The 21,815-nt window shown below is 39.7% G+C and overlaps 1 protein-coding gene across 1 annotated transcript in view; it reads right to left on the bottom strand.

The window, feature by feature from the left end:
- The window catches only part of LOC126298707 (DNA fragmentation factor subunit beta), a 146,513-nt gene extending 126,158 nt beyond the window's left edge, over positions 1-20,355 (bottom strand). Inside the window, exon 1 of the mRNA XM_049990133.1 lies at positions 19,669-20,355. Within this exon, the coding sequence (XP_049846090.1) occupies positions 19,669-19,674 (6 nt within the window). The 5' untranslated portion in view covers positions 19,675-20,355. The remainder of the gene's footprint in view (positions 1-19,668) is intronic.
- Between the last annotated feature and the right edge of the window lie 1,460 nt (positions 20,356-21,815).

Below are 21,815 nucleotides of genomic sequence, written 5' to 3'. Positions count from 1 at the left end.
ATTGATTCTTGTTGTTGTTGTTGTTGTTGTTATCTTCAGTCCTGAGACGGGTTTGATGCAGCTCTCCATGCTACTCTATCCTGTGCAAGCTTCTTCATCTCCCAGTACCTACTGCAACCTACATCCTTCTGAATCTGCTTAGTGTATTCATCTCTTGGTCTCCCTCTACAATTTTTACCCTCCACGCTGCCCTCCAATGCTAAATTTGTGATCCCTTGATGCCTCAAACATGTCCTACCAACCGATCCCTTCTTCTAGTCAAGTTGTGCCACAAACATCACTTCTCCCCAATTTTATTCAATACCTCCTCATTAGTTACGTGATCCATCCTACTTATCTTCAGCATTCTTCTGTAGCACCACATTTCGAAAGCTTCTATTCTCTTCTTGTCTAAACTATTTATCGTCCACGTTTCACTTCCATACATGGCTACACTCCATACAAATACTTTCAGAAATGACTTCCTGACACTTAAATCTATACTCGATGTTAACAAATTTCTCTTCTTCAGAAACGATTTCCTTGCCATTGCCAGTCTACATTTTATATCCTCTCTACTTCGACCATCATCAGTTATTTTGCTCCCCAAATAGCAAAACTCCTTTACTACTTTAAGTGTCTCATTTCCTAATCTAATTCCCTCAGCATCACCCGATTTAATTTGACTACATTCCATTATCCTCGTTTTGCTTTTGTTGATGTTCATCTCATATCCTCCTTTCAAGACACTGTCCATTCCTTTCAACTGCTCTTCCAAGTCCTTTGCCGTCTCTGACAAAATTACAATGTCATCGGCGAACCTCGAAGTTTTTTCTTCTTCTCCATGAATTTTAATACCTACTCCGAATTTTTCTTTTGTTTCCTTTACTGCTTGCTCAATATGTAGATTGAGTAACATAGGGGAGAGGCTACAGCCTTGTCTCACTCCTTTCCCAACCATTACTTCCCTTTGATGCCCCTCGACTCTTATGACTGCCATCTGGTTTCTGTACAAATTGTAAATAGCCTTTCGCTCCCTGTATTGTACCCCTGCCACCTTTAGAATGTGAAAGAGAGTATTCCAGTCAACATTGCCAAAAGCTTTCTCCAAGTCTACAAATGCTAGAAACGTAGGTTTGCCTTTTCTTAATCTTTCTTCTAAAATAAGTCTTAAGGTCAGTATTGCCTCACGTGTTCCAACATTTCTACGGAATCCAAACTGATCTTCGCCGAGATCGGCTTCTACTAGTTTTTCCATTTGTCTGTAAAGAATTCGCATTAGTATTTTGCAGTTGCGACTTATTAAACTGATAGTTCGGTAATTTTCACATCTGTCAACACCTGCTTTCTTTGGGATTGGAATTATTTTATTCTTCCTGAAGTCTGAGGGTATTTCACCTGTCTCATACATCTTATTCACTAGATGGTAGAGTTTTGTTAGGCCTGGCTCTCCCAAGGCCGTCAGTAGTTCTAATGGAATGTTGTCTACTCCCAGGGCCTTGTTTCGACTCAGGTCTTTCAGTGCTCTGTCAAACTCTTCACGCAGTATCGTATCTCCCATTTCATCTTCATCTACATCCTCTTCCATTTCCATAATATTGTCCTCAAGTACACCGCCCTTGCATAAACCCTCTATATACTCCTTCCACCTTTCAGCTTTCCCTTCTTTGCTTAGAACTGGGTTTCCATCTGAGCTATTGATATTCATGCAAGTGGTTCTCTTTTCTCCAAAGGTCTCTCTAATTTTCCTGTAGGCAGTATCTATCTTGCCCCTAGTGAGATAAGCTTCTACATCCTTACATTTGTCCTCTAGCCATCCATGCTTAGCCATTTTGCACTTCCTGTCAATCTCATTTTTGAGTCGTTTGTACTCCTTTTTGCCTGCTTCATTTACTACATTTTTATATTTTCTCCTTTCATCAATTAAATTCAATATTTCTTCTGTTACCCAAGGATTTCTAGCAGCCCTCGTCTTTTTACCTACTTTATCTTCTGCTGCCTTCACTACTTCATCCCTCAAAGCTACCCATTCTTCTTCTACTGTGTTTGTTTCCCCCATTCCTTTCAATTGTTCCCTTATGCTCTCCTTGAAACTCTGTAAAACCTCTGGTTCTTTCAGCTTATCCAGATCCCATGTCCTTAAATTCCCACCACTTTGCAGTTTCTTCAGTTTTAATCTACAGGTCATAACCAATAGATTGTGGTCAGAGTCCACATCTGCCCCTGGAAATGTTTTACAATTTAAAACCTGGTTCCTAAATCTCTGTCTTACCATTATATAATCTATCTGATACCTTTTAGTATCTCCAGGATTCTTCCATTAAATGTTAGACATTACCTGTTAAATGTACACATTCTAATTTAGAAGGTCATTCAGTGTACAGAATCAGCACTATGTTTCACATTTAGATGATACAGGCATATGGCTAGGAGTGCCCCGTCAAAATGGGCATATTTTAGTTTCTCTGTCTTGTGAATACTGGTGTTTCAAACTGAGTGCTGTAGAGAACAAGGCTTTTGCAGAGACTGAGATGCAAGGTGTATCACAACCAGAGGCGTGCCTCGTCAAAATGGGCATATTTTAGTTTCTCTGTCTTGTGAATACTGGTGTTTCAAACTGAGTGTTGGAGAGAACAAGGCTTTTGCAGAGACTGAGATGCAAGGTGTATCACAACCAGAGGCAGTCTGCATAATGTTGGAATGGTTATCTCAGCTGACAGCAATTAATATGGAGTTATGTGATCTAATGGAGTCGCAATTGCCACAGTGAGGTATAGATTCATCACCTGCATGTTTTGTTGCTCCTTTCCCTGGGAAATCAATTGAGGGTGTACAAGCATTTATGGGAGATCTTAAAAATTTGGCAGAAATGGAAGGATGGTCTGATGCAGAACTTTTAGGGGTCACAAAACAGATTAGCAGTGGAAGCAGAAACGTATGCAGAGTATATGGAGACTCTCAAGGGAGTTAGATTGAGGGACTGAGGAATTTAAGGAGGGGTTAGTCCAGAGGTATGTGAAACAGAATAGTGCAAGACATTTTAGAGAAAAGTTGGTCGTGGTAACAAAGAAGAATACGGAATCAATGGAAAAATTTGCAGACAGGCGAAGAAAGATCAATGGGTGTACTTATGAGTTGGGACAGAATACTGTGGTAAATGAGGTTATTTTACAAGAGGCTGAGCAGAGGGCATTTGACACATTTTTAAGAAGATTACCTTCAGGAGATGTCAAGACAAGTAGGGACATGGGGTCCAATCGATTTGCGCACAGCTGTCACATAGTCAACAGAATAGGCAGAAGTCACACCAGTTTCAGAGGTAGAGGACAAAGGAAGAACCAGACATTAAACAGCAAAGGAAACCCAATGTCTACCTATGGCCATTCCCATTAAGATTAGATTCTATGAAGTCAGTCACAGAGGTGGATTGTGTGGTCAGAGGAATAGTAGGAAACATGAATTGCAGGATATTTTTGAACACATGGGCACATGTATCGGTTGCCAATGGTAATCTGGTGGAACGCAGCTCGTGGTCGTGCGGTAGCGTTCTCGCTTCCCGCACCCAGGTTCGATTCCCCGGTGGGGTCAGGGATTTTCTCTGTCTCGTGATGACTGGGTGTTGTGTGATGTCCTTAGGTTAGTCGGGTTTAAGTAGTTCTAAGTTCTAGGGGACTGATGACCATAGATGTTAAGTCCCATAGTGCTAAGAGCCATTTGAACCATTTTTGAACTGGTGGAACATAAGCACTGGAACCCATTGCAGTATATATTACATGAAGTGTGGGATAAAGATTTCATGCTGTTGGGATTGGTGCATGTTGATTTTTTCCTGGGCACAGTTCAGTTCAAGCAATATGCAGAGATTGTGCCACACATGAGTGAGGGCTATGACATAATTCTGGAGTAGGATTTCTTGCAGCATCATTGTGCCCAAACCAATTTTTGGTAGCGTATGGTGAAATAGCTGTCAGTGTAGCAATGTCACAAAGCGAGTTTATCTCAATGAAAAACCATTTAAACTGTGACTTATTACTCAAAGACACGATTTACACAATTTTGTGCCTGAGGGTACCGGGAGATCGCTTTGCGTTAGTGTTGAGTCTAGATTACGGGTAAGAATTTTGTGTGTTGTGGAACCATTCAAAGTAAATGAGGTCTTGGATAAGGCAAGATGCTTAGTAAACTGAAGTGATGTCTGGATACAAGAAGTAATTGGTGAGAAAATGATATCTGTATTTGTGGATAATTTTAGCATCACAGATTTAAGGTAAACGGAGGGGTTGTTGATCACTAATAAGGATACCCCAGAGGAGGAAAAGTAGGACAACAAGGGGGCATCAGCCACGGAAAACTGGTACACACCACTGAAACTGCATCATGGTGGAAGGTAAAGCACCTAAAGGGAAGTAGTGGGGAACAAATAGAAGAGTTACTTTTATAATTTAGGGCTTTTTTCCAAAAGGGTAATTACCAGCTATGCATATTACGCAAGGAATGAATCACAGGTTTACTGCAAAACCGTACAGAGTTCTGCGGTACCTGCAGCTGATTCTGAAAGAATTTATCGATCAGCAGCTGAAGGCTGGGATTACTGAGGAGAGTAATAGTCCATTGGGGTAGGGGATGGGTGGGGAAGGACAGGAATTGTCATTGCACAAAAAAAAAAAAAAAAAAAAAAAAAAAAAAAAAAAAAAAAAAAAAAATGTTGCAACATGGAAGTAAAGGTTTTGTTGTGATTATCGACATCTAAATGCTAAGATTATAATGGACGCCTACACTTTCAGAAACGTTAAGGAAACCATTGACTATTTGAACCAGTGCAAAAAATTTTTAGTGATGGCTTAAGATGTGGCTACCATCAGCTAGAAGTCACTCTGAAGATGGACCAAAAACAGAAATTTTCTGCACCATGGGGCTGTTATCAATTCAGAAGAATTCTTTTTGAATTAAAGAACGCACCTGTAACATTTCAGAGACTGTTAGATACAATTCTCGGAGGAATGAAACAAAATCAATGCTTGGTGTATCTTGATGATATAATTGTCTATCAAGTGATATCAAACACGACATACAGTGCTTAAGGTAAGTATTCCTGAGATTGAGGGCAGCAAATTTAATGTTGAATACAGAAAAGTAAAATTCTGTGTTGGAAGAGGTGGCATACCTTGGTCAGATAATAAGTAAGGACGAGGTTTAGACAGACCCCAAGGTTTATTAAAGCTATGTTGTTGTTGTTGTTGTTGTTGTTGTTGTTGTTGTTGTCTTCAGTCCTGAGACTGGTTTGATGCAGCTCTCCATGCAACCCTATCTTGTGCAAGCTTCTTCATCTCCCAGTACTTACTGCAACCTACATCCTTCTGAATCTGCTTAATGTATTCATCTCTTGGTCTCCCTCTACGATTTTTACCCTCCACGCTGCCCTCCAATGCTAAATTTGTGATCCCTTGATGCCTCAGAACATGTCCTACCAACCGGTCCCTTCTTCTTGTCAAGTTGTGCCACAAACTCCTCTTCACCCCAATTCTATTCAATACCTCCTCATTAGTTATGTGATCTACCCATCTAATCTTCAGCATTCTTCTGTAGCACCACATTTCGAAAGCTTCTATTCTCTTCTTGTCTAAACTATTTATCGTCCACGTTTCACTTCCATACATGGCTACACTCCATACAAATACTTTCAGAAATGACTTCCTGACACTTAAATCTATACTCGATGTTAACAAATTTCTCTTCTTCAGAAACGATTTCCTTGCCATTGCCAGTCTACATTTTATATCCTCTCTACTTCGACCATCATCAGTTATTTTGCTCCCCAAATAGCAAAACTCCTTTACTACTTTAAGTGTCTCATTTCCTAATCTAATTCCCTCAGCATCATCCGACTTAATTCTACTACATTCCATTATCATTTTTTTGCTTTTGTTGGTATTCATCTTATATCCTCCTTTCAAGACACTGTCCATTCCTTTCAACTGCTCTTCCAAGCCCTTTGCTGTCTCTGACAGAATTACAATGTCATCGGCGAATCTCAACGTTTTTATTTCTTCTCCATGGACTTTAATACCTACTCCAAATTTTTCTTTTGTTTCCTTTACTGCTTGCTCAATATACAGATTGAATAACATCGGGGACAGGCTACAACCCTGTCTCACTCCCTTCCCGAACATTTCATGTCCCTCGACTCTTATAACTGCCATCTGGTTATCTGTACAAATTGCAAATAGCCTTTCGCTCCCTGTATTTTACCCCTGCCACCTTTAGAATTTGAAAGAGAGTATTCCAGTCAACATTGGCAAAAGCTTTCTCTAAGTCTACAAATGCTAGAAACGTAGGTTTACCTTTTCTTAATCGTAGGGTCAGTATTGCCTCACGTGTTCCAACATTTCTTCGGAATCCAAATTGATCTTCGCCGAGATCGGCTTCTACTAGTTTTTCCATTTGTCTGTAAAGAATTCGCATTAGTATTTTGCAGCTGCGACTTATTAAACCGATAGTTCGGTAATTTTCACATCTGTCAACACCTGCTTTCTTTGGGATTGGAATTATTATATTCTTCTTGAAGCCTGAGGGTATTTCACCTGTCTCATACATTTTGCTCACCAGATGGTAGAGTTTTGTCAGGACTGGCTCTCCCAAGGCCATCAGTAGTTCTAACGGAATGTTGTCTACTCCCAGGGCCTTGTTTCGACTCAGGTCTTTCAGTGCTCTGTCAAACTCTTCACGCAGTATCGTATCTCCCATTTCATCTTCATCTACATCCTCTTCCATTTCCATAATATTGTCCTCAAGTACACCGCCCTTGCATAAACCCTCTATATACTCCTTCCACCTTTCAGCTTTCCCTTCTTTGCTTAGAACTGGGTTTCCATCTGAGCTATTGATATTCATGCAAGTGGTTCTCTTTTCTCCAAATGTCTCTTTAATTTTCCTGTAGACAGTATCTATCTTACCCCTAGTGAGATAAGCCTCTACATCCTTACATTTGTCCTCTAGCCATCCCTGCTTAGCCATTTTGCACTTCCTGTCGACCTCATTTTTGAGACGTTTGTATTCCCTTTTGCCTGCTTCATTTACTGCATTTTTATGTTTTCTCCTTTCATCAATTAAATTCAATATTTCTTCTGTTACCCAAGGATTTCTAGCAGCCCTCGTCTTTTTACCTACTTTATCTTCTGCTGCCTTCACTACTTCATCCCTCAAAGCTACCCATTCTTCTTCTACTGTGTTTGTTTCCCCCATTCCTTTCAATTGTTCCCTTATGCTCTCCCTGAAACTCTGTACAACCTCTGGTTCTTTCAGTTTATCCAGGACTCATCTCCTTAAATTCCCACCTTTTTGCAGTTTCTTCAGTTTTAATCTACAGTTCATAACCAATAGATTGTGGTCAGAGTCCACATCTGCCCCTGGAAATGTTTTACAATTTAAAACCTGGTTCCCGAATCTCTGTCTTACCATTATGTAATTTATCTGATACCTGCTAGTATCTCCAGGATTCTTCCATGCATACAACCTTCTTTTATGATTCTTAAACCAAGTGTTAGCTATGATTAAGTTATGCTCTGTGCAAAATTCTACCAGACTGCTTTCTCTTTCATTTCTCTCCCCCAATCCATATTCACCCACTATGTTTCCTTCTCTCCCTTTCCCTACTCTCGAATTCCAGTCATCCATGACTATTAAATTTTCGTCTCCCTTCACTACCTGAATAATTTCTTTTATATCATCATACATTTCATCAATTTCTTCATCATCTGCAGAGCTAGTTGGCATATAAACTTGTACTACTGTAGTAGGCATGAGCTTCGTGTCTATCTTGGCCACAATAATGCGTTCACTAAGCTGTTGGTAGTAGCTTACCTGCATTCCTATTTTTTTTATTCATTATTAAACCTACTCCTGCATTACCCCTTTTGATTTTGTATTTATAACCCTGTGTTCACCTGACCAAAAGTCTTGTTCCTCCTGCCACCGAACTTCACTAATTCCCACTATATCTAACTTTAACCTATCCATTTCCCTTTTTAAATTTTCAAACCTACCTGCATGACTAAGGGATCTGACATTCCATGCTCTGATCCGTAGAATGCCAGTTTTCTTTCTCCTGATAACGACGTCCTCTTGAGTAGTCCCCGCCCGGAGATCCGAATGGAGGACTATTTTACCTCCGGAATATTTTACCCAAGAGGACGCCATCATCATTTAATCTTACAGTAAAGCTGCATGCCCTCGGGAAAAATTACGGCTGTAGTTTCCCCTTGCTTTCAGCCATTTGTAGTACCAGCACAGCAAGGCTGTTTTGGTTAGTGTTGCAAGGCCAGATCAGTGAATCATCCAGACTGTTGCCCCTGCAACTACTGAAAAGGCTGTTGTCCCTCTTCAGGAACCACACATTTGTCTGGCCTCTCAACAGATACCCCTCCGTTGTGGTTGGACCTATGGTACGGCCATTTGTATCGCTGAGGCACGCAAGCCTCCCCACCAACGGCAAGGTCCATGGTTCATGGGGGTAGGCTATAGGCTACATGATTTTTGTCTGCCCGAGTCAGTGAAGGAACGACAATCATTCCATGCACTTGCAAACTGTTACCTAAGATTCGTAAAGGGATTTGTGGATGTTGTCAGACTGTATGCACAATTAGTGAAGAAAAATGCATAATTTGTTTGGTCTGAGGACTGTCAATGTGCTTTTGAGAGACTGAAGAAGCTTTAACATCAAGTCCAATCTTAGTGTTCCCATATTTCATTAAAGAATTTATTCTGTCATAAGATGCATCCAACTATGTGCTTGGCTGTATGGTTGTCTCAAGAAACAGATGACGTAGAGCACCTGGAAACCTATGCACCACGGCAGATGTACTCAGCAGACAGGAATTACTTCACAACGGAAAGAGAGATGTTGAGTCTTCTCTATGGAATCACATGCTTCAATTCTTATCTCTACAGGAAAAAGTTTTGAGTGATAACAGATCATGTAGCACTGAAATGACTGCTGGGATTGAATGATTGCTGGGATTGGGACTGCTGGGACCCATCTAATAGGTTGACATGATGGGTGGTAAGACTGAGCAAGTTTGATTCTATGGTCGTACATAAACCTTGAATGAAACATGGGAACATAGAGGACTTAAGAAGGAAACTATCAGTGTGGCAAATAGGTGGCAATGAGAATAAGGAATAGCATACAGTGCAGAGGACAGATGAGGCGTCTAAGCAGTATAGTAAATAATCAATTTTGTATGCATGATTGGTTGCTGCGCAGACAAACCAAGTGAAGTTGAGGAATAGAGTGCTACAAGAGACACATGGTCACATGTTAGCAACTCATGGAGGATGTAGGTCTACCAACAGGAGAGTAGCATAGAGGTATTGGTGGAAAGATAGGAAGATGGACATGAACCAGTATGTGCAGAATTGTATACAGTGTGCACATAGAGCAGATTTGTGTCGAACATGAGCACCATTGCAGAGACTACCTGAAGCATTAGCATGGTTTGAATTTCTTTGGATTGATGTTTTGGGTCTTTTTATGAAAATACCTGTAGGGAATAAACAGGTACTTACAATTACAGGTCAGTTTTCAAGATATGTGGCAATGGTCTCAACACCAAACCAAGAGGTAGCAACAGTGGCAGAACTGCAAGCAAACAATTGGATACTGAAGTTCAGGGTACCTGAAATGATAACAACAGACTAGGGAACCAACATTATGTTGGATTAATTCAAGGAACTGTGTAAGTTGTTATGTGTGAAGAAACTGAGGATGAGTCCTCTGACACTCAAGTTAAAGGGAGAACCGAAAGGGTGCACAGTCTGACACTCAAGTTAATGGGAGAACCGAAAGGGTGCACAGAAGCATAGGAAAGATGCTAGGATATTATGTGGACATGCACCATACCAATTGGGATGTCTACTTAAGGTATGTGGTCTCCACATACAACTCAAAACAGCTCACAAACACACGACTGCCGCCATATGAGATGGTAAATGGTCATAAAATGCCATTTTGACATGTTGAAAACCAAGAAGGGGAAGACAGGAGATTCGGTTAAGGAGTTTGCAAGGGTCCCAAGAGAAATTTGAAAGTATATGCATGATGAATACATGGGCACTGGAAAAGCAAGAGGAAGCACTGAGCCGTAATCAAGAATACCACAACACATGGTTGGCCAATCAGTGATGCCATCAACTTCATACACTCCAAAAGAGAAGACAAACAATTTTCTTATGAAATATCAAGGGCCATATCAAGTCGAGGCAAATAAGTGTCCAGTGAATAGCAAGATTCAGTTGCTGACGAGAAAAACGATTGTGTACATGGGAGTTTGAAACCTTTTTGAGGGAGCCCAGAGGTTAACCCATGAACTGGAGGGACAGACTGGAAAGGGAAACTGGAAAAGGAGGTGCATAGGAACTGACAAGAGCTTGTATTTAAAGCAACAATAGGAAGTCCATATGGGTTAAGACCTAGGAGATAAGACTAAGTGATTTTTTTAAATGTTAGATATAGTTGTAGCTTAAGTGAAATTAGCTGCTGTAGGGACCCAGAGAACTTTCCAGAGAGGAAAGGGTAATAGGTAGCCCTGCCCTCAGGTGAGATATGCCAGGAGACAAGATGATGTGAGTCATAACTGGACTACTGGTCATCATTAGGGTGGAAACATTGTGGAACCAGCACCTGGAAGGAGGAGTGCTGTTCATTTAGCAAAAGGACACGATTATGACCAATCATTGCTCTGTGATACAGATGGTGTTTAACATATGGAGATACAAATGAGGTGAGCCAGCTAGAAGAATCCTTCAATCGTTTTTGACAGGAGGCAGAGTACGAGAATACACGCGTCTTATGAGAAGTTGAGGGACGAGATGGCACAGGTCCTCAAGATTGTATCGCATACAAGGACAAGGAGAGTTTGGATCAATGTGGGAAGCCGACTTATGAAAACTGTGTTTGGGACAGCTGATGAGGAGGACATCAGGAGATTGAATGACACACACAAGTAATAAAACAACTGGTGAAAGGAAACAAGGCAGCACGTGAGTGGCACACCATGTAAATTGCAAGTTTGGTGAAGGATGTGCTAGCTGACTCAAGAAGTGGTTAGCATTGCCGAAACTGCTGAAGAAATATGGAAGTAGTGGCCCTTGGAGGCCAGAATGTGGGAAGTGCCACGAGAGGTAGCAGAGCTATGAGAAGCTATGCAGCAAGCTCTATGGGGCCAGCAAGGAGTGAACTTGTCATCACTGGAACAGTACCTGGAAGGGCTACTACAGGAAGTGCAGAACGAGCTACCACCAGAACTATGGTTGGTCTTAGAATCTAATCATAAAAATTTACCCTTTGATTTTAAGCTAGGCACAGAAGAAGCAAGGCCAGATGGGGCAAGGTTGTGCATTTCAGTTTCCTTTTAAGTATAGCAATTATATGCATCCAATTATATCCAGTTAAGTGGGGTATGTTAAAGAAGTTTGTCAGGGTAAAGTTACAACGGTTGTTACTAGATGCAGAAAACAAGAGTAAATATGTAAAAATGGAAGATATGGAGTTATGAAAGTGTTACAGGGTTGTGATTACGCTTTTTCCTAACAGAGTAGTGAGAAAGTGTCAGAAGTCCTGTGCAGTGAAGTTACTAATGGGTCAGAAAGCAGAGACCGAATGCAAGAAGGAAGTGATTACCGGTAGGCCTGAGTTGAACTTCCAGCACATTGGTTTTACTCAACCTTCGATGATGTAGTAGTAGTAGTAGTAGTAGTAGTAGTAGTAGTAGTAGTAGTAGCGGCAGCAGCAGCCGCCGCCAGTAGTTTCGAGCAGGGGAAACTCATGAGATCAAAAAAGTTAGAGTTAGATGGGAGTGGATTATTGGTAAATGGGATTTCATGTGAAATAATTGGCTCTGCTTTCCACCTACTTGCCACAGTTGGGGGTAACCCACTTAAGCATTTCACAGCCTGGATTGTATTGGCCAGAGGGACACATAGAAGTGCTCCTCCCTGTGAATCTGGCTATGTTAAACCAGACTTTGGGACCCTAGCTAATGCACTCTACAGAAACTCATTAGCGAGCAGGAGAGGGAAATCTTTCTGGATGCATTGATGCAGTATGTGAGTCTGTATGGTGTGAGTCAGTACTGGAGGGAAACAACATTGATCATTGTCATACCAACTACTGCAGAGATACTCTGCTAACTGTAGTCTATGTTTACATGTACAAAAAGCAAAATACCATGTACAAAAAGCAAAACACAAGACAAAGTCCACAACCAGTCACTGTTCAAATTCCAGTCCATTGGATTCCCATAGCCTCAGAGACAGCAGAGGACAAGCTGCAGCTATAAACTGAATTGAGCAGAAAACTAAGGGGCTTAGAATCAGAAGTGTTTGAGGGAACTTATTGGTACAAGTAATCCTGAAAAGAGGAACACAGCCAATTGGGCTAGCCATCAGGATTTGTGATTCTAGTTTGAGAACAGTCTGGTTAAGGCAACACGAGAGGCCAAGTCTTGTTAAGAGAGAGGACAACATAGAGCAATGACCAGATTCAATCATACGCACAAAGTAGGAAGTGGATTAAGCCAAGCCTGCTTCAGGCAGGTACAGATGTGTCTTACAAAACACATCAAAGCCATTGTGCAGTAAAAGGCAAGCCACCCTGGAAAGGCGCAGAAATAGTTGACACAGCAACACCTAAAAGAAGTAGTAGGCAGAAGCCTTTCTACACCAGCAACCACAGAAGTGTTTAGTACGCATGCCGCAAGGTGTAGCAAAGTCCAACCAAGCCCAGCCCATGAGCACAAAAATACCAAACCACTTTCGTGCTGCAATATTTTTGTGTTAGTGTTGCAGCACTACCACAAAAGGGCTGAGACACTTGGAGTACCATCAGAATGCTTTATGGGGTCCGCAGTTTGGCCTCGTGTCAGAGCAGCCTGCTCTTGTAGGCAAGACAAAGAAGCCGCCATGGGGCTCGTCAACCCTGGGACACAGCGCACCAGCTATAGCATTCCTACAGTGGGTCATGGCTGCCATGGCACTGGAGACATCAGTGATGCCTCAACTGCCACTGCTTTAGCCGCCAAGCCCAGAGGACATCACTGGTAGAACCAGCGGTGTTACACCGCAGCTTGACCAAGCCATGCTCTATCAGCATTGGGGAATGTCATGCGAGCACGCGCACACGCACACACGGGAGATGATTGGCTGCCTCAGCCACAATGGTGCTATTTGAAATTTATTTCAGTGGAGTGCCTCAATAAAGGAATTTGAAAGCACAAAATAAATCTATAAATCTATTAATTCCAGTCCTATTTCATCTGCAACATACATAAAAACAACATCAAAACACTTCTTAGCAACTTCAATATGAAAGTTGAGACAGAAAAGAAATTTAAGAATACTGCAGGTGAATATCCAGCGCATTTAACAAACAGAAATGGAGAAAAACTGATCAATATATGCAAAATGTTACAGTTAAAACTGATGTCCACAATTTTCACAAACTATCAAGAAAAGCCAAAACTTATCTCCAAATCTAAATCTAGTATCGTGTGCCCATATCTAAGTGGGATATCAAGGAAATTATAACTGTTGAAGTAATCAGAACTCAGGAATTTCATTCAGATAATTATCTCTCTAAGATTAAAATATGATTTCTTCAATATAAAACAAAAAATACAACCAAGAAAGTAATCAGATACGAATCCATTAAAATTAATATTACAATAGAAAGACAAAAAAATGTAAGCAACGAAATCAAGACAAAAGAAAAGGGTGAGTGGTATGAACTCCATGTAAAAAATACTGTAGCAGAACAGAAAACTTAAGGATTTGCCAAGAATAAAAAGAACACAAGGTGGAATGAAGAGCGTGAAGAAGCACCAAAAAGAAAATAAATGACTAACATAATACAGAAAATCAAAAGAACCTTCAAAAATTCTCAATTTATGAAGGATACAAGAAAATTTTGCCAAAAATAATACTAGAAATTTTTACCAAACTTTTGAACATGTACTTAATTGGTATCAGGCACCAAGTATTTGTTTCAAAGATCATAATGGCAGTACAGGATTAAATAATAAGATTTGAGGATCTTCAAAAACTGGGAAAAGTTGAAGTTCTAAGGAAAATACTAAGACCTGGAAGTAATAGTAATGTTGAACACAAATTAAGATCAAATAGAGAGTTCTATTTAGAAATGGGAAAGCTAACTGTTATGAGGAAAAGACAACTGCAGTTTTATGGCCACATATACTGAATCGACAAAACCAGACTAACCAAGGCAGATTTTCAACTTACTAAACAGCTACAAAAATAAGCCCACATAGTTTACTAAAATTGATAAAGATATGAAAAACACGGGAAGTCTAATGTATATAATAGGTAACAAAATATCTTTTAAAGAAGCAACACGAAAAGCAGGATTTCAGGGAACAAAAGAGGTCTGCAAAAGGAAAAAAAATGTGGATCCAGGTAGAAAAGGAACGACATTCTCTACAGATGAAAGAAGTCTGGTAACAACAAAAACTAAACACAAAGAAGGAAAACCAAGATTGATTTATTGTATTCTAAAAAATTGTTCTTCAAATAAATAAATAAAGAAAAATTTTGAAATACTAGAATTTTTTTATGCTATGCCTTTAAACTATCTAGTTCTAACAGTTAAACTGGACTTTCTAGTAACATCACAAAAATTTGGAGGAAGATTTCTCACCAAGAGAGCAAGAAATTTATGAAAAACGAAGTAAGTGGTGAAGGCTCCTTTACAGCAAAACTGTTGAAACTGTCAGAACCATAGATTATAAATGTCTACATATGCTTTTTGAGCACATCTGGAAAACTGAAATGATTTCAAAAGAGTGAAATATAGCATTAACTGACTCACCACATAAAAAGGGAGACAAACAAAATGTCAACAATTACAAAGTAGTGTTACTTCTGCCAGTGGCATACAATATAGCATCAAAAATTCTCCAGGACAGAGCTGTAGAAACTTTGCACAAACAATTTCTAACCACCATCATGTCTAATATCCAGACAAAGTAGAAAGTGAATGGAATTACAAAACCTGGAGCTACAATATGAGCAGTGCTAAAAAGCTGTGAAACTGCAGTGAAAAGCACTGTATAACTGTTTCATAATCAGAGAAGGAAATGGTGTGTATAAAAATGAAAGAAGCCTTGCAGTAAGAACACTGAAAGAATTTTCAGAAAAAAATTGGCTTGCAAAATTTTCCTTTTTTTCCTCTCTTATGTATTCCCCCCCCCCCCCCCCCCCCCCCTCCCAGGTGTGACTTAATTGAAAACTCATGTATAAACAGAGAAACTGTTGGAACAAAATTGAGGATAAATTGGATGATTTGTAGCACTTTTGTACATACAACTTTCACTGAAGCAACCTGTTCTGTCCGAGGGCATGCACAGAAACTATGAAGGCAAGAAAACGCTGGCAAAAGAAATTCCCCAGTGATAAAAACAACTGAAGAAGTAGACATCAATGAAACTTGCAACAGATTTGACTCTAATTCCAAAAGAAAACAAGGATGCACTTGCACTGTATAAGAAAGAAGCATCTCTGGCTGCATCTCATGAGGAAGAAGTTACATAAGCACCAGCATGTGAAGCATCACCATATCAATAGAAGCATCAGAAGCAACAGTGGGAAATGAAGGAACAGCATAATAATCACCAGTATCAGAAACAGCATAGCAAACCCACACAAAAGGACAAAAAATTTTGGTATTCAGAGACAGAAAAGAAACAACAAATAAAATAATGGACTTAAAACAAAAGCCGTATTTAAGAACACTGCATTAAAAAGTTCAATATCGTAAAAAAATAACTGAAGCATCCATTACTTTCATAATGAATGAAGAAACTGACCACTATGGAAATTAAAGAGCAAGATATGAACTGACTGTGCTATATAAAAATTACCAGAATAATAAAGGACAAGTTGGTTATGAAGCTTACAGGTGCAAGAAGAATTCATATGCTAGTAAGGTAAGAGAAGGAAAGGCCAGCCACCAAAATTAAAAATACAGACTTCTAACAACTCTAAAACAGTTGTATCGACAGGGGAGGGGACATGAGTGACAGATCCACAAGTGTGTAATACTTTCAATCAACACTGTATACCTATGATGGATATACGAGAGTTGGAACATAAATAGTGGCAACTATTTATTCACAACCGATACAAAAGAGTTACATTTTTGCACATGTTACTGTCCTTCAAAGCAGCCAACAGCACTGTGCAGAACCCGTAGCCAATGAAGTGGAAGGCGTAGTATACCGTTAGCACAGCCTGTTCTGTTGGTGGTGCGAATGGAGCGGTCTACTGCCTGTCGAATCTCTGGAACAGTTCTGAAGTGAATGCCATGATGTGGTTCCTTCATCTTCAGAATCAAATCAAAGATACAAGGACTTAAGTCATACTGCTGTTCATTTTTGGAGCATCACCTGCGACCAGCTTTGCGAAAGAGGCGATGACACTTTCTGCGCAACCCACCCATCATTTTGCACGACAATGTGCAGGTGCATACAGTGCAACCTGTGGCTGCTCTGTTCGGTCGATGGGACTGGGAAGCACTGTACCATCCACCATACTTCCCGGACTTAAGTCCTTGTGACTTTGATTTGATTCCAAAGATAAAGTGTCCACCTCGTGGCATTCGCTTCAGAACTGTTCCAGAGATTCAACAGGCAGCAGACTGCTCCATTTGCACCATCAACAGAACCGGCTCTGCTAACGGTATACTTCCACATCACTGGCAATGGGTTTTACACAATGCTGGTGACTAGTTTGCAGGACAGTAACAGGTGAAAACATGTAACTCTTTTGTATTGGTTGTGAATAAATAGTTGCCACTATTTAAGTTCCAACCCTCATACTTCTAAAACAAAGCATAGAATTAGCACAGAGCACGGGAACAACCAAATGGGTGGCTGACACTTCATATCTACTTCTTACAGACAAATTGGAAGTTTCACATATATTAGAGCACTAAAAAATAGAAATAAAGCAGGTTTGAATGACATATCAACAAAAATGGGATAACACTGCACTAGGTATCACGCAAAGCCCTTGATATTTTTGATAAATTTAGTAATGAAAGGAAGGAATATTTGCAAATTGCTTAACAAGGAGCAGCATGGAGCCAGTCTGTAATAGAAGGACATAAAGGAGATCCAGGAAACTACATACCCATAACTATCATAACTGTTCTCTCTAAAATAGTGTAAAACAATAAAGACACAATAATAAACTTTCACTGAGAATACAAAAATCTTATACAAAGCACAACATGTCTTCAGAAAGGGGACGTTCACACTGACTGAAGTGCCAGAGTTCATAACAAACAAAACTGAGGCCCTGGATGATTTAAAAACTACACTGCTATGGTATAAGAGGAAAAGCAGCTGATATTACAAAAAAAAACTATGATGAACACAGGCACCTGTGTTGAAATAAAATTTTAACTGCAGAAGTACTAAGAGAACTGTCTAATCTAATTTTCTGGATATTAAATATGGAGTAGCTCAGGATTTAGTAAAAAGGACCTCTGCTCTCTGCCTTGTATGTAAATCGGATGCCCATTGCAGTACATGAAAAGATGATCATTTGTGCCAACACAACTTTAATACTATGTACTGACTCAGTAAAGAATTTGCAAAAGGCAGCCAATGAAGACATGCAAATGGCAAAAAGATATTTTAGAGAAAATAACCTATTGATAGGCCTATACAGTAAGAAAACAAAATACAAAACTTGAAACAAAGGGACTTGTCAACTTGAGGACGTTATAGAGAGAATCAGAAATGTGGAGCTAGAAAAAGTGAACTATAATAGAAGTGGACACATTTTTGACATGAGAAAACCACACTGATATGGTCTGTTCAGCATTAAATACAAATATATTCTTAATGAATAAAATGTCCTATATGGTGGATACAGAAATGTTGAAAGAATGTATTATGGACATTTTCCCACTTATACTGTACTGCAAGCACAAGGGGGAGGACTACCAGACGTACACATTCAGGTAACTGAACACTATTTCAAAAATTAACAGTGAACATAAAGTTATCAACAGTATGCACTTCAGCATAAAGAGAGGGGAAAAACTTTGCTGTATTAAGCATAGCTGATCAATCTATAGATTCTGAAATGAGCACAAAGTTTTTAGGGATGAATGTTGATTGTCATTTAACATGCACTCAAAGATGCTGTCAAAAAGTAAGTCATCAGCCTGTTATGCTCTACGGGGTCTATTCATAGTTTGTACCAGCCAATGTGTTTTTCTGGAGATCGAAGGTACATAATATGAACATCATTTTTAAACTGCTCATTGTGAATACCTATCTTTGATATATTTAAAAAAGCTTATCCTTACTCTATCAAGTGAGTACACCTCAGGTGTGTAGATCAGGAATAATGTTAAAGTAGCCTATTTCACAAGCAGTTCTAAACTTAATCAATGAACAAGAATCTGTTTGAACTTTCACTTACCAAAGAGAGCAAGAAAAAGACATCAAAACAGCATTTTAAATGATGGAATAAAATTGTATGATAAATCGTCTAGGAGATGGCACAGATTACTAAAACTCATCTGTTTGAAATCATGCCAGCTAGAATTTTCTTCATAAGTAGGCCTACTGAATATTACAAATTAAAGATTCCTTACAGGACTCTTACTAGTGGTTGATAATGAATGAGCATAACCCCAGCACCCTGTTTCATAACAAAACATGAGCACAATGTAATGCTTTTACGAGAAAACCACGGGGAAAGGTCTATAATGCATGGCAGTAATGTCCTCTCATTCTCCTCATCTCAGTATGATGAAGGTATGCTAACTCCATTTTTAGGTGGTATCAGGGGATAACATGACAGCACATATGTGGCACAGTTGTTTGTTTAGGGAGCTTGAGGCAGTTTTTTGAACAGACTGGAGTTAGTGAATGCGACATAGCAACAGGTTTGTTGTCCAAAAGTCACCAGGAGTTGTCCTCAGTGTGCACAGTGAAGAAGGGCAAAACTATGTATTGTAATGTAAGTTATGTGGGACAAACCGAGTGTAGATCAAAGAGCATTATACAACAGGAACAAACTAAATGAAGTAGAGCAACAGTCAGGAAATTGACTTCATATTTGGGAGAATTAAATTTACTCTGTCAAACCACCCTGAACCAGATTTTTTGTGGTTTTTCTAAATCATTTCTGGCAAATGATGAGATGGTTTCTTCTTCATAAAAGCATACCGGTATTTATTCATTCTGTTTATTTTGGGTTAGGCTATTTTTTTTTTTCAATTTATTATGAAGACAAAACCTATATCATTGAGGGAATATTCCTGCATGAAAAATAAATTAAGCTCCCACAATATAGTATACTTATTCTGAACAGATTTACTAAATCGACTGATTCTCAAACATTCGTTTTGAAAGTGTATACATATTAATTAAAAGCAAGCGTGCCTTTCATTGTTTTTACTTGCGCTTACATTGTAAATTCGCCTCAGTCCAAACTATTTTTTGTCCACTATAATTAGACTCCTGTCTAAATGCGTTGCATAAAATGAAATCGACTATAAAACATTTCTAGATTTATTAAAATTAGTATTACATTTATAAAAAAGGTAGGTGGCACTTTTGCAAAACTATACTGACTAAACTCAATACTGAGGAAGGTTACCTTCATTCTGTTGAAGAGATGTCCAGCGTCTCTTGTAAAACATTGAATAAGGCGTATTGTAGCACACGGACTTGGCCAACGTCAGCTAAGAGTACCAAAACTTTATCTTCATAACACTGTCTCACTTATATTCTTTTGAGGGCACCATTATATGATGCTTAATACTTCGAAACAGTACATTATTTCCAAACAGTTTTACCTAACCAACTGATTCAGTAACATTCATTATCTCAGTATTGAGGAAGATGATCTCCATATCACTGTCTGTTGACGCTACATTACCTACAGAAACTACTGTAAAATGTTGCGTGTCAATAACGCGTTATATTTGACACTGCATCGTACCTAACGTCGCAAATACTAGCCTATCACGACTACAGCTTTCTCACCAAACAAAGCTTTGTTAACCTTATGTCCTCATGCAAGTTTCTAACTTATACTGCATTTTTTTATGACCTCTATATTTTCTCTCATAACTATTAGCGTCAAAATCCAAAATGTGCGGTCGCAACAATTTTGTTTTATTTTTCATTTCCAAACATCGCAGATGCTCCTTTGCACAGATTACTGCGAAGTGTACACGCTGACGCGGTTTTTCAAAGCATGAAGTATAGTCTTTGTGCTAAAGGCCCGTCCATACGCTATGACCTGTCTACGCAAAAGTCTGCGCACATCACATTTGCGCAGACAGATCGTTGCGTGCGGACTGAAGATTTGCACCAACCTGAGGTGTGTGCAAACCTGGGAGTTGGGGGTTTGAGCGAAACCTCTCAAATCTGTGGGTTCAAACCACATCTGCGCAGACAAGTTGGAGCGTGTGGTCAAGATATCGCAACAAATCAGGCACGAAACAGCTGTTTGCTCACTCTAGTGTTTGTATTTGTGCGCACTGGGCATTCAAATGGCCGATACTCGTCAGTGTTCTCGAGAGTTTGTAAGTGAATTCATTGAAATATATAGAAACCACCTATGTTTGTGGAAGATTAAAGTAAAGAATATAGTGACCGAGACAAAAAGACAGCAGCATACAATGCGCTAATTGAAAAATTGGGGGTATTATTTCACTTAACTCTTGTTTCGATATTGCAGTTGAAAATTCCAAATCGTTGTAGCTCCTTCCTGTTGCTAGGAATCTTAATGTTACCGCGAGACGTTCATGAGGAGAAATTGCCCTTCTCTATACAAGTATTTTTTCTCATAATATGAGGGGTTACAAGCTTTAAGAGATAATCGTAAGTTTCGACATCCATCCGCAAATAATTTTGCCAGTCGTTAGGTTCGCCCTGCAACTCTCGCAGTAAATTTACGTAAGAAAACTGCTTTCGCTTTAGCAGCCACTGTCTACACCATTTTGACCGCTTTCTCTGTTTGCTGCGGTTGGTCTGAATGTTTTTTGCAACACAAGTTGCGAACACAGACCACAACATAACTTCCTCCATTTCTATATTTCAAAATAACTGAATGAAATTTGAATGTTTACGGGGAGTGTAATCGCTTGCCACTGATATTACATTTCTACGCCGACAGATGACGGGCGAGTAGTTGTTCGGGGTTTGTGTCATGTGAACACACCACATCTGCAGCGATCTTTTGCATGTACAGACATCTGCGCCGATGTCTGCGCAGACAGATCGTTGCGTGTGGACCGGGCTTTAACTTTCACGTGTGCTCATGCTTACACGTTGTGTTTTTTCGACTATAAAGTGAATTTTGTATCTAAAGTAGTGTCTTCTATATCTCCACCGAGAATAGAGAGCTATAATCCATAGTGGTACCCTCGAATACGCTTTCGATCGCAATTATCAGTTTCGTTTCGCGCGTTGCATTTACTCGTCACTGGCCAACAAACAATGGATCGCCCACGGTGTAGTGTTTAAGACCCTGCTTTTCATTCCTACATATTGGACTTTGACTGCGAAGCACAGGTAACGTCGACATTCCAAGTACCAGCTTGAATTGATTATGGATGTGCTAGCCATACCGGCCTTCATACAACGAATCCAACCTCGTCTGCTAAACGAGAATTGATCTAAACTCGTCTGCACCCCAGCAGGATCTACATACTACAGCTACAGTCCAGATGGCGGCTACCATGTTCCTTCTGTCGTCCCAGATCACGATAGTTGAAACAGGAATTCATACCACAA

The sequence above is a fragment of the Schistocerca gregaria genome, chromosome X (genome assembly GCF_023897955.1).
Source record: "Schistocerca gregaria isolate iqSchGreg1 chromosome X, iqSchGreg1.2, whole genome shotgun sequence".
In the NCBI taxonomy this organism is placed as follows: domain Eukaryota; kingdom Metazoa; phylum Arthropoda; class Insecta; order Orthoptera; family Acrididae; genus Schistocerca; species Schistocerca gregaria.
This window is presented reverse-complemented; position numbering and strand designations above follow the sequence as displayed.